The following is a 16,791-nucleotide window of genomic DNA, read 5'->3' as shown; positions in this document are numbered from 1 at the left end:
ATAGCCTATTCTACCTGCAGCAGCTGTATTTTTTGTGGTGTTGCCAGATGTTATTTACCATTAAGTAAGGGCTTGAAGAACGATTTAAGTAGCAGTTTATTTACTATGCAGGTTTGGAATCATAATTGCTAATACTCAGCATGGTGAAGGAGAGCAACCCACCGGGGTTTCCATGGCAATACCACTTTAGTGCAATTCTGCCAACTGCCATGCACAAGGAGATGGGCACAGGTGTGAGGTAGGGATATGCTGCAAGCTCTCGTACCTCCTGATTAAATAAAACCACACACTGGGGTGTCTGGAACAGTAAGGCATCACTGGAATTCAATTATACTGTTAGCCACACACAAACATGGAGCTAGAAGTAAGTATGCAACAGGAATGCAGTTCCGGCACTCACACCTGCTGGGTAAGAACAGCCCCCATGCAAGTCTGTGGCACTAACGCACCAATGCAGTTATTAACCTTTTGAATTTATAACCCCGTTGGACTTATCCATTGATTCGAAACTCATCTCGCCCTGTAATTCCTGGTGCCCAGTGCATTCAGCGCCCACCTGTACAACCTCCCGCTTGGAAAAGAGTACTGCAGGAGATAGAGAAAGTGAACATGGGAGTAAAAAGAAGCAGGTTGGAGACCGGTATCGCATTGAATTTCTTGCAGCAGCTGCTCATTCGCTCTCTTCGGGGCTACTCACTCTCCATGCAGAATAGGCTCATCACGGAGAGCTCTCTTAGCCCCGTCCCTTCACGGGACTGGGCTAAGAGCTGTGTTTCAGACTGACGGAAATAGTTGCATCCCAAGTTGATCTTAGGCTGTGAGATGCGTGATTGCTGCTTAGCGCGCGCCAGCTTTTTTAAGAGCAGGGAAGTGGTTCCAAAACCCGTACTTTTTTCTTTCTTTTGTGAGATATCAACCTATTCCGGAGCTAAACAAGCAACAGAGCTGAAAGTGTGGGAAGAATGGCAGCAACAACAGGGGAAGGAGGTGACAAGAGAGAAGATGCAATAAAATACGGTCGCCAAAGCTGAACACCCGCCCAGAGTGGAACATGAGCCGGAAAGACACAAAAAAAATCCCCCCAAACAACAGATAAACAACTAAAGCATAAAGATACATTGCTTGGTCCCTGCTCCTTGGGAGGAAACGAAAGCCAAAAGGTGGAACAGAGAGAAAGGCTTACCACTAGCAAGCAGGATTTTTTTAAGGACACTGAAATGAACCAATGGAAAGCAGTGGCCAGGCTTTAAGCCCCCAAAGAAGTATATACGAAAGTATATACTAGAGGTCTCAAAAGCTCGACCTAAAAAATGGAACATGTTCCATTTGAAGCTAGCTGCCTTGTTTATGCTTAACTGTTATAATGAAAAAGTTAGAGATGAGTCGTGATGATCCTTCTTTAACTGAAAATGTCAATTTAGGAAAACAACTTGGATTGTGTAGAGGAAATCAAGACATAATTACTAATAGTGCCAGTAGTATTTCAGTATGTATAGTAGAACATCAAAAAAGAAAAGATGTGGGGTTTAACAGTTTACTTGAGGATGGAGACAGCAGTAGCAAGAATGGAAATAAAAGCCGGGTTCGTGTAAAACAATTTGCAAGCAGATGTAAAAGGTGCGATATGACAGGTGTCACGTCTAATAATACATTTTGCCCTGAGTGGAAGGTTGTATTCAAGTATGTAAACAGAAAGGATGTGTAAGTAATTGTTGCAGAAGTAGCGATAACTAAGGGAAAAGAAATTAAATTGAACAAGTAGATGATGAAAATAATAGTGTTGCAAATAGCAGGAAAGAAAGGGGTTGGTCCTCACAAGTAAGTGCTAGTCCAGGGGAAGAAAGTGTGGATGTTTGATTCTGTGGCAAAATTCACTATAGTTCCTGAAGAAATTTCTAAAAATAAAATGTGACAAGTTTAAATATTTAAACCATACATAAGGCCAACTGGATATGTTAGTAGGATACTTTGTGGGTGGGTGAACAGGAATACATCAATAGAAATGTTGTGGGCAAACTTTATGTTGCAGTTAAGAGACATGCAGGTAATAGTTGGCTCCACCAGAGGGATCTTGTTACTATCCTGGATCTTAAGTCAGATCTCCCAATAAAATTGAGAGACTTTGTTGATCAGGACAGCATCAACAAAATTGATTTCTGTAGAGAATTTCCAGAAGTGTTGACTGGGAAATTAGGATGCTTAAAGGGGTACATACACAAAATCAAACCTAAAGAAGGCGTGCTACCGATTTAGTTAGCAAAGTGAAAAATATTCCTATAGAAATAAGCAGTTCAGTCACAAAAGAGTTAAGGAATCCGCAGAAACTAGACTAAATGGCTTTCTCCTGATTTAAAATGTTCCTTTAAGAGTAATGAATGCAGTATAATCCATAGAACCCTCATGTAATTTGACCTGATGGTAGGCAGAGGCTAGATCCAAAGTGGAAAAACACCTAGCACCTCCCAACATTCTAGCAACTACTTTTCCAGCAGGCCTGGTCCATTGTTACTTATTTAAGTATGTAAGTTTTGTGTGATCTATTGAAGTTGTCTTCAACCACTCTATGAAACGTCCTTGTGTAGTGTGATCAATTCCTGACAATGCAATAGAATATACTTTGGTTTTTTTATGGTACTGGTTGAACTTTCAATGCTTACAGACTATTATTGAGACTTCAAAGGGATTGTAATATTATGACCATTGAAATGTAGTTGACTGTAAAGGAGGGTGTTTCATAGGTGTAATGCAGCCCATGTTGTGTGTCACTTTAAGTTAGTCCTGGCTGCTTAGCCAACATTTGGCATTTTAAGATTTTTGAGCCCATACAAACAATGTCAAAAGTGAAACTACAACTCTCAGAAAACAACATCCCCAAAACCTTAATTGACTAAAAGTATCAATTGCTTGTTTTCTTTGGTAAAAATCATTGGTAAAGCCAAAGGCACGACCTATTGGATTTGCCAACTATTGTTTCCATTGGCACAAGATCCATTTAAATGTCACACTTGTATAACATGGTATTTTTTTTCACTTTCAGGAAAACAAAGATGATGAAAGAGTATCGGCTCTGAATTTAATAATCTGTCTGGTTAGCAGGTATTGTTCATTTTAACATTTCTTTGACATAAGTTCCATGTGGTAATCTGGTGAAAGTAAATATCTGCATAGCTTTTTCTCACAGCTGGCACTTCTGAACCATGATCCCCCAAGTAATAATGCCATTCTCCACAACAAATCCTGGTTTACTCAGCCTACCTCTAGGGGTTGGGTCATACACATTTTGGTATCACAAAATTACCCCTGCGGGGATTACGGTGATCCATAACGATTTTCATCAGTGTATTGTAATATATTGACCGGATCGCTGTACGAACAATCAAATACAATAAATGTACCTCCATTTATTTCTTATTAGAACTCAACCAACAAGCAAGTTGAGACAAGCACCACACATGAAAACAAAAATGGACAATACAAATATACAATATGAAGTTAAAATAAATGTATAATATTTATAATTATCATCCAATTGATGATTAAAGTTTGACATTTCGGTCCCATTGACAAATTATTAGGATCATCATCAGAACTTTCATTTTGTCTGGAGGAGTTCTAGTCTCACTGCTGGAAAGAGTTGCACATTAATTATATTATGCTACCATCCATTGCAGACTCTAAGCGATTGTGAAAGATATAGCTGTAGCATGTAGAACATATATCATTCACATGTTTTAAAAATCAAAGAACAAAAGGTTGATATAAATCACTTTGAATAAGACCGCTCGCGTCCCAAAATTCCTATATAAATAAATTGCCTAACCAGAGAAAAGTTAACAAAATATATGTAATCTAATCATAGTAATCAGAATTGGCAATGTAGGAAATAATCATTTGAAGAAGACTATCATATTCGTGAATTGAAAAAAAATCACATCCATGATTTCAATTGAGATAAACCTGCCAGACAATATACAGAGTTATTTAATCTATCGTCCACCCGGGGCCTTGGGAAATTTTCTTAACTCTTTCCTAGAATCAGCCGCGCTCCTTGCCTCTTCCACTGGTAACTTTGTAGCTTTGGGGGATCTTAACATCCACTTCGATGACCCTTCCAACTCCCTGGGAGTAGACCTGCAAGGCGATCTCAAAGCCTTTGGGATCAACCTGGCTAATTCGGGTGCTACACATGGGAAGGGCCACTTGTTGGATCCCATATTTTCAAACTCTGTTTGCCTTAAAGCACTTCCAGCGCTGGCTCTGCCTTGGACTGACCATTTTATGGTGCCTGCCCAGTGGCAGTTTGATGTCCCAGTTGCATCGGCCCCCAGGGTATACACCGTGGAAAGAGCCTGGTCCAGGCTCCCAGTGGATACCTGGGCGGTACATCTGGAGGCGTCTCGGCCTCCCCTTGGGTCCAATACGTTAGTTGCCGATGAGAAATTAAACATCTGGCTCACCAATTCGCTTGATGCTCTCCTCCCCAAGAAGAAACAACTCACCAGGGGTAAGAGAGTGGGATCTGCGCCCTGGTACACATTGGAGCTGAGAACTTTGAGGAAGGGCTGCAAGAGGTTGGAGCGGACCTGGAGGAAAGATTGGAGCGAAACGAGCCTGAGAGAATATCGGGCGGCTCTTAGTACCTACAAATCTGCTATTCGGGTAGCTAAATCTGTGTTCTTTGAGGAGAGAATAGGTTCTACGGCCAACTCCTCAAAAGAATCGTTTGGGGTCATCAAAGAACTCCTTAAAACTCCCGAACCTCAGGTCATTCACGATGACCCCGTGAGAAATGCTCCGAACTTGCCTCCTTCTTTAAAACCAAAATAGATAACATCTTGGCATCTCTCTCTCGGCTAGCCGAGGAGACTCCCTCTGGTGGTAACCCAGAGTCTCAGCCCAGGGTGCGGCCAGCGGGGTTGGTTTCTTTAGGCCCTGTTACTGTGGAAGAAGTTCTCACAGTTCTGATGACCATGAAAAGTGGTTCCCCTAAAGACCCTGCACCTATGAAATATCTTAAGCAGGTAGCCCCCACCATCGGTGGCCCAGTGACGGATTTGATAAATTTATCTTTTACCCAAGGAGTGGTGCCCCCTAGTTGGAAGGGAGCGGTTGTCAAGGCTCTCTTGAAGAAGCCTAACTTGGACCCCGCTGACCTTGCCAACTTTAGGCCTATTTCCCTGCTCCCCGGCCTTAGCAAGGTGGCGGAGAAGTTGGTGAATCGTCGCCTCTCGGGCTTCCTGGAGTCCAACTCCCTTCTGGGTGACTCCCAAACGGACTTTCGCCCCGGTCAGGGGGCTGATACCGCCCTGCTGGCAGTCGTGGAGAATGCCAGGAGCATTTTGGATTCAGGGGGATCGGTGGCAGTGATCCTCCTGGACCTCAGTGCGGCATTTGACACCGTAGACCATCAGGTGCTTCTCCAACGGCTGTCGGGGGTGGGGGTCTCTGGGATGGCCCTGAAGTGGTTTCCGTCCTTTTTGGATGGCCGGACGTTTGAGGTGTGGGAAGGCCACGAGAAATCATCATCGGTCCCTCTCCAGTGTGGTGTGCCACAGGGCTCATCGTTGAGCCCTACTTTATTTAACATTTATATGGCCCCCCTGGAGAGTGTGATATTGCCCCTGGGTATCAAGATTATCAGCTATGCTGATGATACCCAGTTGGTGGTAGGGCTTCCCCAGTCGGCTTACCATCCTGACCGGCTGCACACGTGTTTGGATAAGATCTTCACGTGGATGTGTAGCTCAGCACTCAAGCTTAACGGCTCCAAAACGGAACTGATGATGCTGGGGAATTCCCCTCCCTCCTTATCTCCGAGCAGCTGGCCTAGCTGCCTGGGAGCGGCTCCCACCCCCAAACAGGAGATCAAGAGCTTGGGGGTGTGGTTGGAGCAGGACCTTTCTTTTAAGACACACGCTAAAAAGACCGCAGGCGTGTGCTTTGGTCTGCTCCGATCAGCCCGGAAGATCTTACCTCTCCTCCCATTGGCCTCTAGGAGGTTACTCATCCAGGGGCTTATCTCTCGGCTGGACTTTAGTAACGCGTTGTTTCTGGGGGCTCCAGAGTCCACCCTAAATAAACTGCAGCAAGTGCAGAATGCGGCCGCTAGGCTCCTGATGGACCTTCCCAGGCGTCAGTCTGCCCGACCTGCGCTGAAGGCGCTGCACTGGCTCCCTGTTAGGGAGAGGGTGAAATTCAAGGCACTCTGTATGGCCAATAAAATCTTGCAGGGGAAAGGCCCACCTATCCTACGGGACATGGTTCAATCATATAAGGCTTCCCGTTCCCTCCGTTCAGACCATCAACATCTGCTGCAGGTCACGAGGGCAAGGAAGGTAAGAACTGGTGGCAGAAGATTTTCCATCAACGTGGCCATCTTGTGGAACTCCCTTCCTCTGCACATGCGCTCGGAAACAAGCTTCTTACGCTTTCGCAAGCTGTTAAAAACCCACCTGTTTCCTGCTTAATTCCTGTGTCGCGTGTCATGGCGTCTCTCTCTGGATAAGCGCGGGAATGCCCAAGGGTAACCAGGCGCGGTATAAAATTCCTTAATAATAATAATAATAATAATAATAATAATAATAATGATGCATGAATTAAAACAATGGTCTCTTTAACCGAGCCCCAACTTAAGGATATAGGTGCACATAAGTTACTCCACAGTTACTCTGAAGCAATAATGTGTTGTCCCATTACAAACCGAGACAACACGCACATATATTTACATCAAGAAAGCAAAAACATAATTGAGTCGCCATATGCAAATTGAGCAAGAAAGGAAGTTCTAAAGAAGCACAGGCAAGCAGGACGGAAGTACTCTTGTGATGCTGGACTAGGAGGAAAGGCTAGATAAGCGTCACAGAAATATATCAAGTACTCAGTCACCAAGTTAGCACAAAGATCAAACTTCTACCCGTAGTTGTATTTTAATTAGTGCGATATATCGGTTTCCCAGGTTGTTTGAAAGAATACTCCAACCATCACAGCTATTGTAGTCTAACAACAATTGCTTATCAAACCAATTGAAATCACCTATGAGAGTGAATAAAAACTAGTACGTACACTAACAGTGGCCATATCGCAATAGTCAAAACAAGAAAGGGTCCCTTTCGTGTCTCTTACTTACGTTACACGTCCAATAAGATGAATCGATGTACTGTCATTTAAGCTCAAAATGTCCTTATTTACATTCACTCCATGCAGATAAGGACATTTTGAGCTTGAATGAGAGTGCATTGATTCATCTTATTGGACGTGTAACTAGAGTAGGTGAAGCGGAAGGGACCTTTTCTTGTTTTGACTATAACTGACCCTGTCCCTTTCGGGCGCAAGGGCTCCTCTCACATTTCTGTGGGGCCATATTGCAATAGACCATGCATGGTTCACCAGCCATCAACCTTCACCATCTTGTAAAGTCTGTAGGGACAGAAATGGGCACCATCTTTGTAAAGGACAAGATCTCCCTAAAAGGCAGTGGGGAATGATAAATACAGGCACATAGCAGTCGGATAAACGTCCTGTTAAACGTTTCCTATTTCCACACACCAAGATGGCACATTTGTTTTATTTTGTATTTCCATTTTAGTTCCCAACATAACAAAGCAATGTACATAATACAGCCAGTGATACAGAAACCTTGAGAGAGGAGAGCAAAATAAACGTTGGCGAATCATTTCGACATGCACAGCAGCTAGACTTTATAGGATACTGTAAGGCGAGGACAGAAGTGGTAGTACAGAAGTATAACAACACTTTACGCAGAAATTATCCTGTCAAATATTAGTAATGGACTCCTCTACGGACATCAGTGGCTTCAAGCGTCCACCCTACCAGAGTCCATGAAATGCTGTAATAGGTACGTTCTCAAGGGTTCTCATGTGCCGCTAGGCCTTCAGGAGGAGGACAGCATTTCCACATACAATATGAGTTGCTCATTGCAATATACAAGTCTCGATCCATTGCTTGAATTTAGGGGCTCGTCTCCTGCCCTATCTGCAGTTCACTAGTCATTTGGCCATTAAGTGACCCAGGGCTACAGAGGCTACAGATTTCCTGTACGACTCTTCAAGTATTTTAACGTAACCCAAGAGGCCTATGCACGGGTCTGCAGTGAGCACACAACCAGTCATTGAGGTCAGGACTGATAAAGCATGCTCCCAGTATTTATAGACCACAGGATGGGCACAAGCCAGGTGGAGGAAATCAGCCTCTATCCCCCAGCATTGCAAGCATCGATCATCCTCGCTCAAGCCATATCTAAGCAGTTTCTTGGGGGTAAGGTAAGCTTGCTGCAGGAATTTATAGTGTATAATACGAAGTTTACAGCTGATGACACCTTGCTAGTTTGTTGCAGCCATATTTCCATACCTCATCAGAGATTATATGACCTACTTAACCCTCCAACGCCCTCCTCGCTCCCAGAGCAGGGGCCTCAATCGCTTCTTAAGCTTTACGGAAGAGCATGGTGATCAGTTGTCTAGTAGATGTGGCGTCAAGAAAGCTAGCCAGTGTGATAAATACAGGAGGCTCATCTAGGAACGCCAGACTCCTGCTCCTACCGCTGCTTTTAAAGCAATGATATGTGAAAATTGCCAGTGGGGTGCCCGGGCCATCTACCAGGAATTTTGCCAGTGTTAAAACGCCCTGTTGATATAAGTCACCCCTGTGTCGCAGACACCTCTTTCAATTGGGACTGCACTAATCTCTCATGTGGTCCGTTTTAGCTTTGATGGCCTAATGGTAGGCAAGGGGAAATAAAGGGTACCTGTGCCAGATTTTTCTTTAATCTTTCCCATGCTCTCATGGTGCATTCCCCTGTAGTGCAATGCCTGGGGCTAGTGGTGAGTGGGATTCCAATGAAGGACTGTGGCGGAATTGGCAACATGTAATCTGTCTCCTCTGCCAGGTGTGGAAGATAGTGTGGGTCGGTACCAGTGAAGTGCAAAGTGAGCCTGTGCACATAGATAGTAGAGTTCTAAGTCTAGAGCCTCGAAACCCTCCCTTTGTAAAATGATAATATGAGGGTTTTCCATTTTGTACGTGGTGGTTTCCCAGCCCAAGCTAGGTGAACCATTTGTACCCTTAATCACCAAAAAGAAGGCCGCCGTCCGCGTGAGCGATACATTTAAAAAATAAGTAGAGCAGTTTAGGCAACAGCACCATCTTGATTAGCCCTATGGGACCTGCTGGTGAGAATGGGAGTGAGATCCAGCTAGAGATCTGATCTGTGATGGTGGTACGGGTAGTGATGTAATTTGCATTTATAACAACCGCTCTCACAACGTATCCAGATATCCAATTATTTGACCTCGTCAGTGCATCAGCACAGTGGAAAATCCAGCATAAACTGCAGTGTATTGGCCATTAATGGAAATATCCAAGATTTCTCCCAATTGATATGTACACCGGAGTATGTAGCAAATCTTATAAATTCATGCAATATGACATTAATGCTTTCACTGGGTTTCCGTATGTACAGCGGTGCACAGAGTGATACCAATGTACGTCTGTCTGTGAACCTAAGGGTAAACCTCTGAATAGAGCTTTTGGGCGCCAGCTGTCAGTGGTTCCACTACAATGCAAATAAAGGTGGCGAGAGGGGACAGCCGTGTCTGGTGCCACAGACCATTTTGAATGACTGACACCTCTCCGTTTATGTGGACTTTCAGCATAGGTTTGTTGTATAATAACCATATCCATCCCCTAAAAGGACGCAGAATTGCCATTTTCTCAAGGATACAAAATAGGTAATCCCATTCCAGGGAATCCAATGCCCTGGTGGCATCAAGTAATGTCACAGCGGCGTCCATTACCGGTCAGGTGCCTGCAGTATAGCAAATAAGGTGTGCAAATTATGTGCTGTGGAGTGCCTCGGAATAAATGGGGACTATTCGGACCTAACCAGGTGAGTCATGAGGAGCGCAAGACAGTTGGCTACCAATTTTGCTAACATTTCGACATCCCAATTAAGGGAATCGCGCAGGACGAAAGCATCACATAATAATTTAAGAATATATTTAGAATACCAGCAGGATCCCGGCAGGTCAGCGTTGTGCACCTGTTCTCTGCCATTAGTGGTTCTCAGGTGCTTAATCAGTGGGTCTCTCTCAGACTCTGTTACCCCCCCCCCCCCCCCCCTCCCTCCGGGGACGGCATAGTATCCATTCTGGAACCCAGTACATCCATTTTGGATTAAAATAATTCCAAGATGCCTTTCATGACCCAAAGGAGGGCCTTTATATCTGCGTCTTCCTCTCCAGTGTTGACTGCTGTACATAGCTGTGGCATAGAGGGCTCAGTCTAAGTTGCCCATGAGCTCTTGCGTGCATCGAATTGGAGGTAGGATTGCCTGTTGTTCCCCTGCTTCATCTCCAGTTATCTGTGCAGCTGAGCACTCTGTATCATGGCGGTTCGACAGTGGGTTCACAATTGTGTTCTGTTTCGCCAGCTAGCCGCTTAATCAGGCCACTGCCGTCTGGTTCCTCCACCCAGTTCAGCAGGGACAGTGCAGCGCAAGATCTTCTCCTCCTACCGCCTATACCAGTACGGCTGGTCCCTTCACAAGCTCTCCTAGTCTCCCTACATTGCAATTAGGGCGCAGGGGCATGAGCAGACCAAGCAGCCTCAAGGGCTATTTAAACTTAGAGACCTATAGCTGGGCAGACAAAGACTGATCTGCCTCGGATGGTTAGGGGGTCGCCTTGCAGAAAGGGATGCTGACAGGCACATCCTACATGGGCATTAAAGAGTGATGCCGATATGAGGGCAGGTCCCACACGCATCGAGAAGCGTCTCAGGGCCACAATGTTCTGATACTCACTGGGCCCAACACGAGATCGGGAGCACCTCCAGTGATCCCTTATGCCTCTGTACTCCAGGTGCCCCATCTACAGCGGCTCTGCATGAGCAGGCTCCCTGCCTTCCCTCATTCCACCCAGCCTCCGCCTCGGGATACACCCACACTCTGACGGGCCTCCTCTCCCCTCACCAGGCCTCTCTGGAGCTTAGCGCGGCTCCAGTTTTAGAGTCACCGTGGCCAAACCAAGATGGCAAATCTGGATCACAATCCAAGCTGCTTATAATCTGGGAGGTGGCTCAGGCTAAAAATTGTCTCCACGCCTGCTCCATTCTCACACAAGTAGCCAGCAATGTAAAGGCAGTTTACTGGCCGGAGCCTCACCAGAGCATGGCCATCTTGCGCACCGGCTCTCTGGCACATCTAGTCGGACCGCAACACCAAAAGTATGTTCGACATCACAATGAAAGCGACAATCCAAAACCGATTGCTTGCAGCTATAAAGGTCATCCACCATTTTCCATTGTGGGACAAGAACATGTTCAACATGGCTATGATAGTGAATAATTCGGCATAAAACGTAAGTCCTGAAGCCAGCATCATCTATAAATAGCTGAACAGTGATGTCATGTAAAACCACTGTCCTGTTAAACAGCAGATGTTAGGACAGTGTTAACATGTTTTTCACTTTATGGGTAATTCAATTATCACACATACATTAATATCATAGACTGCAATGCATTGTAGTTACAGCACTTCCAATGAATCTTCCTCTGCTATGTTCAAACCGTTCCTAACAGTGTTCTGTCTCCAAATCTATTTTTCTCTCTTTTAAAGAGAATCTTTGCAATATTGGTTTGCATCTTTGAGAGACGTACCACATCAATTACAACAAACATATTTCTGTTTCCTTGTTTTATTTTGCAACAAAGCATAGGAAAAGTTATCTTTTCAAAAGAGAATACATGGATTTGGAATAGTTGCGGCTGGCTTGCACCGAGGGGGAGGGCAAAAATTAAATGGAGACTTACCTAACTTGCAGTGCAATGTCTCCCTCTGGTGTCTTCTGGGAACTCTAGAAGCAGGAAACTGCACTACCCAATCCTGGCACTGCTCTAACAGCATGAGAGCAGTGCCAGGATTAGATAGAGCAGGCTCTCTCAGTGCTCTTACGAGCACTTAGATAGCTGGGTTAGAGAAAGCTCAGGCCTCCAAGAAAGCTAGATTAGAGAACTTTAAAATGCGCATGTCTAGCTGGCCGTCCCAAGGCAGCCTGCCATAGAGACATGCGCATTTTAAAGCACACAACCCCCTGCTGCTGCCCCTTGGCAGCACTGGCCCCGCCCCAACACTTGGTTCAGGACAGGTTGTTTAAAAAATAAAATGGTAATAAATAAACGTGCCATTTTATTTTTCAGCTTTGGGGCTTGTGGGCAATGCTTCTCCGCTCAAATGAAGGAGCTGCCCCTGGTTAAGTATGGTTCGAACACTGCAGTGGAATGGTGTTCTTGCTGCAAGGATGCATTTATGAGTGAGAATCAGTGTAGAGCAAACAGATGGAGGTTTGCTTTTATGGTGATGTCAGTTAGGTCTCCAACCTCGTAAATCTCGTAAGATTGATCAATTTGACGAACAACATTAAAGGAATACTAAGTTCAACAGCTTTCAGACTGCAATCAGACATTCGTGAAGAGGCTGTAGTGAAATTTCTTCTGATTGTGGAGATCTGGACACAAAAGAATTCACTGCACGTCTCTTCCAGAGGTGGAATCCAAGTAGAATTGGTACTCAATGCATTTTTTTTTTTAAATAAAAGTGAAAAACACCTTCTCTGGGTTCTTTGAGCAATAATATTTGAGCCTGGATGTAAGAAGTCTTTGCATATTGAATTTTTGCTTTGTATTCTTTTCTTGTTTTTTTAAAGCTAGATTTGTTTGAAGAGGATTTATTGGTTTGCCAAGTGTCCACTCCAAGGACTATATTGAGCTTCTGACAGAGTAAAATTGTTTGAGCCACAGCTTATTTTGTAACGCAAACGACGCAACAGAGCCTGCTCTTTTCTTTTTTTAAACCTTTAATTTTGCATTTTATATATTTCAATACAATTTAAAGTGCATGGTAACCGATGCCACTGTTACAATCAAAGAATGTAGGTACACAGCCATCCCTCCAGTATATCTGAATAATCTCTCTGGCTGTCAAGATTTAATGTAATTTTTAGCAGTATGGACCCAAACTGAGGTACACAACAGCTTCCATTCGTGCATATATGGTGAGGTTCAATGTCTCATTTAGCTCTGCTCTTCCTTATCCGAGTCCGTATCCATTACAACATACTCATTCAAGGCGGTTAACATTGCACCCCATGCCACCAAATCCTCTACACATCTTTACCCATAAACTCAAACTTGGCAATCTTGGCCCCATCCATCCTGTCGCTATCCTTCGTTTGGCAAAGAGCAATGTAAGTTGAAGGCGCATATATGACTTCATGCGCCCCTTGGTTCTCTTGAAAGAGTCTGAAAAAAGGACTCCTGCAGGGGAAATGGCACATTTTGTACTAAATATAAACCTTGTGGAAGGCAGACCATCTTTGCCACTGCCACCCTCCACATAACCGACAGGGGGCATGTATTCCAGAACTCAAATGATTTAGGGAGTCCCCTCACCACGTGATCCACATAAAGGTGCCTGTGTTCCACCGCTGTCCTAGTAACCATATTGCCCAGGTATTTAAATCCCTCTATTTCCCATTGGATGCCCAAGTCTGGCAATTGGTCTTGTGGTAATAGTGCCATTCGGCCCAAGGGAAACAACAGTGTTTTATTAAGATGTATTCACAGGTATGATACCAGGCCGAAATCCTCCAGACACTGCATCAGTACCGGAATTTCCTCATTTGGGGATCGAACATATAACAACGCATCATTTGCGTATAAAGAGAGAATGAGTCTTTCCACCTACACATATACCCCATTGCTCCATCTCCTGGTGGAGCCAGATGGCCAGGGGCTCAATAGCTAAGGCAAATAGAAGTGGTGATGGGGGCATCCATGTGGGATTCCCTGCTCAATCAACCACGCCTCAGATACCTCACTCCCCACTCTTAACGTAGGCCTTAAGCTGCGTATATAACAGTTGTATCCAGCCCCTGAAGACTGTCCCAAGACCCATTCCATGCAGCACCCTCATGAGAGAGCTCCATCTGACAGTATCAAATGCCTTCTCAATGTCTAATGACACGAGAACAAGGTTCTCGTCTGATTCCATAGTCTCATGTAATACATGGGTCAAGCGACCTAAGTTAAAGGTTGTGCTACGTGCTGACATAAAGCTGCACTGATCTTCTTGGACTAAGGTACTGACGACTCCCGGTAACTGTTTGGCCAGTAACTTAAAAAGAATCTTAACATCTGTATTGATCTTAGTGATGGCCCTATAGGAGATGGGGACCTCAGGATACTCACCCGGTTTCAACATAAGGCTAAGGATTCCTTCCTGCATAGTTGGGGGCTAAGTACTAAGATTGCTTGCCTCCATAAATTCAGTTAGTTTTTCCCCTAACATCCCAGCATATGCCTTATCAAATTCAGCGGAGAAGCCATCTCCACCATGCCTGGGGGCACACACCAATGTCTGTCAGCCCGTGTATCTCTCCTCGAACTCAGACAACAGAGCCTTCTTAATCTGGGTTCACGTCAGAACACAGTACAGAGACCGCCTTGGTTGCTGCACTCAATTCCATTAGATGTTCATTGGGCGTTAATATTCCCTCCATGCTTGTGCGTTTAGACAGGTCTGCAGTTTTCAACACAATGTTGCGTGAGAAGCTGCTGTATAGGCTAAATGAGATGGGGATCTACGGGACTGCTTTGGAATGGTTTCGAGACTTCTTGAAGAATAGATCTTAAGTCATCGCTTTGGGTGATTTTGTCTCGAACCATGAGAATAGATCAAGGTGTACCCCAGGGATCGTGTTTCAGCCCCACCTTGTTCAGAAATATATGTGGGACCTCTTGCAAAACTTAATAAATCCTTTGGCTTTGAAATCCTGTCTTATGCCTATGACACTCAGCTGATCAATTCTTTGACAACAACGTGGATAAAGTGAAGGAACACTTCTCCTATGGGATGAAAGCGATAGCAGAGTGGATGTCCAACAACTATCTTTAGCTGAAAGGACAGAGATCATGCTCTTTGGGAAAGCCCAACAAACATGAACTCCCGACTGGTGGCCATCAGAATTAAGAAATGCTCCTACCCCCAGTCCGGTTGTAAAAAACCTCCTGGTTAAGTTGGATCAAGCTCTTACAATGAAAGAGCAGGTCATGTCTATAACAGGTACCTACTTTCACATGTTGAGCTTACTGAGGAAAGCACCTCCTTTCCTTACACTTGCGTCCAGGAAAACTCTGGTACAGGCTCTTGTTGTTGACTGGCTTGATTATGGTAATTCTCTCTACTCTCTATTCTATTCTATTACTCTCTAAGCTTCAGATCTTGCAAAAAACTGCAGCACAGCTTATCTGTAATTTGCCATCCAGAGCTGCATCTTCTCCTCTTTTAAGAACATTACATTGGCTACTAGTCAGAAAGATAATTGCATTCAAGATTTGTTGCATTACCCATAAAGCTTTAGTTGGGAAAGGAACAAGCTACCTACATTAGAATCTTAAATGGTAATGCACTTTTAATCAACATTCAAAAAACGTTTTCTACATAAGTTACAAACACTATAGAAGGCCGCTGCTAGGCTACTGCTGGGCATTCCAAATAGTGGCAGAATACTGTTAAGATGCAGCTGTTGCATTATAATCTAGTCGCTCAGCTTGGGGATAAAGTGGCTGTTTATGTTCGCAAAATGATGTTCCGGATATTTGTGACCCAAGTTTTGTTTCTGATTAGAGAGTTAGTGGTGCTGGTCTTATTCTAAAATGGTTATAGAAGTGTATTTAAGAGTGATCTGACCAATCTGCTTCTTTGGAAGAACTGTTTGCTTTGATGAAAAAGGCAAATCCTCCACTGAAGATACATTTTATGATCTTGTAACTTTAAAGTATACAAAAGGTTATGGATGGAATGCTTGAATTCATCTCAGCCATTGGTCATTACTTGGGCCACATCCCAGTCAATCGTTCTTTGCACACCATGCCACCTCAGTCTGGACCCAACTATATGCAAATCAGTTTTCACCATGCTTCAGTGGGAACAGTCCTGCCCAAACTGCCAAGCCAGGCCTTCCCTGAACGGAACACAAGCATTCCAGGACCGGTTTCGCCCTTGTTATATGCTCATCAGCTGAATATAACTTGGTTCCAGTTACACAGTGTGCATAGTATCCACTTCTGGTCATACCCATCCCACTTAGGTCGACATATAAAAGTATACAAAAAGTGGTGAATTAATCTCAGCCACTGATAAATACTTGGGCTGCATCCCAGGCCATCATTATTGTGTGCACCATGCCACCTCAGTTTGGACCCAGCTATATGCAAATCAGTCTTGCCCCTGCTCCAGTTGGAACAATCCAGTCCAAACTGCCAGGCCAGGCCCCCACTGAACCCGAACACAAGCAATCCAGGACTGGTTTAGGCTTGGTTATGGGCTCAACAGCCCGGTATAGCTTGGTTCCAGTACAAGTGTGCATAGTAACCACATCTATCCAAATTAGAGTGACATATGAAAGTATACAGAAAGTGATGGATGGAAGGCCTGAATTAATCTGTCACTGGTAAATACTCGGGCCGCATCCTAGTCCATCGTTATTTTGCACACCATGCCACCTCTGTTTAGACCCACCTATATGCAAATCATTCTTGGCCCTGCTCTGGTGGGAACAGTCTAGCCCGAAATGCCAAGCCAGGCCCTCTGGAACACAACCAACCTAGGACTGGTTTCGCCCTTGTTTTGGGCTCATCAGTCAGATATAGCTCGGTTCTAGTGACAGTGTGCATGGGAGCAAAGTCTAGGCATGCCCGCCCCACTTAGGGCGACAT

At 44.6% G+C, this 16,791-nt stretch overlaps 1 protein-coding gene across 1 annotated transcript in view; it reads left to right on the top strand.

Annotated features, from left to right (window-relative positions):
* Positions 1 to 16,791, top strand: part of GEMIN2 (gem nuclear organelle associated protein 2) — a 263,441-nt gene that overhangs the window by 239,704 nt on the left and 6,946 nt on the right. The window contains exon 9 of the mRNA XM_078659764.1: positions 3,038 to 3,096. Within this exon, the coding sequence (XP_078515890.1) occupies positions 3,038 to 3,096 (59 nt within the window). The remainder of the gene's footprint in view (positions 1 to 3,037; positions 3,097 to 16,791) is intronic.

This window comes from Lissotriton helveticus, chromosome 9 (genome assembly GCF_964261635.1).
Source record: "Lissotriton helveticus chromosome 9, aLisHel1.1, whole genome shotgun sequence".
Taxonomy (NCBI): domain Eukaryota; kingdom Metazoa; phylum Chordata; class Amphibia; order Caudata; family Salamandridae; genus Lissotriton; species Lissotriton helveticus.
This window is presented reverse-complemented; position numbering and strand designations above follow the sequence as displayed.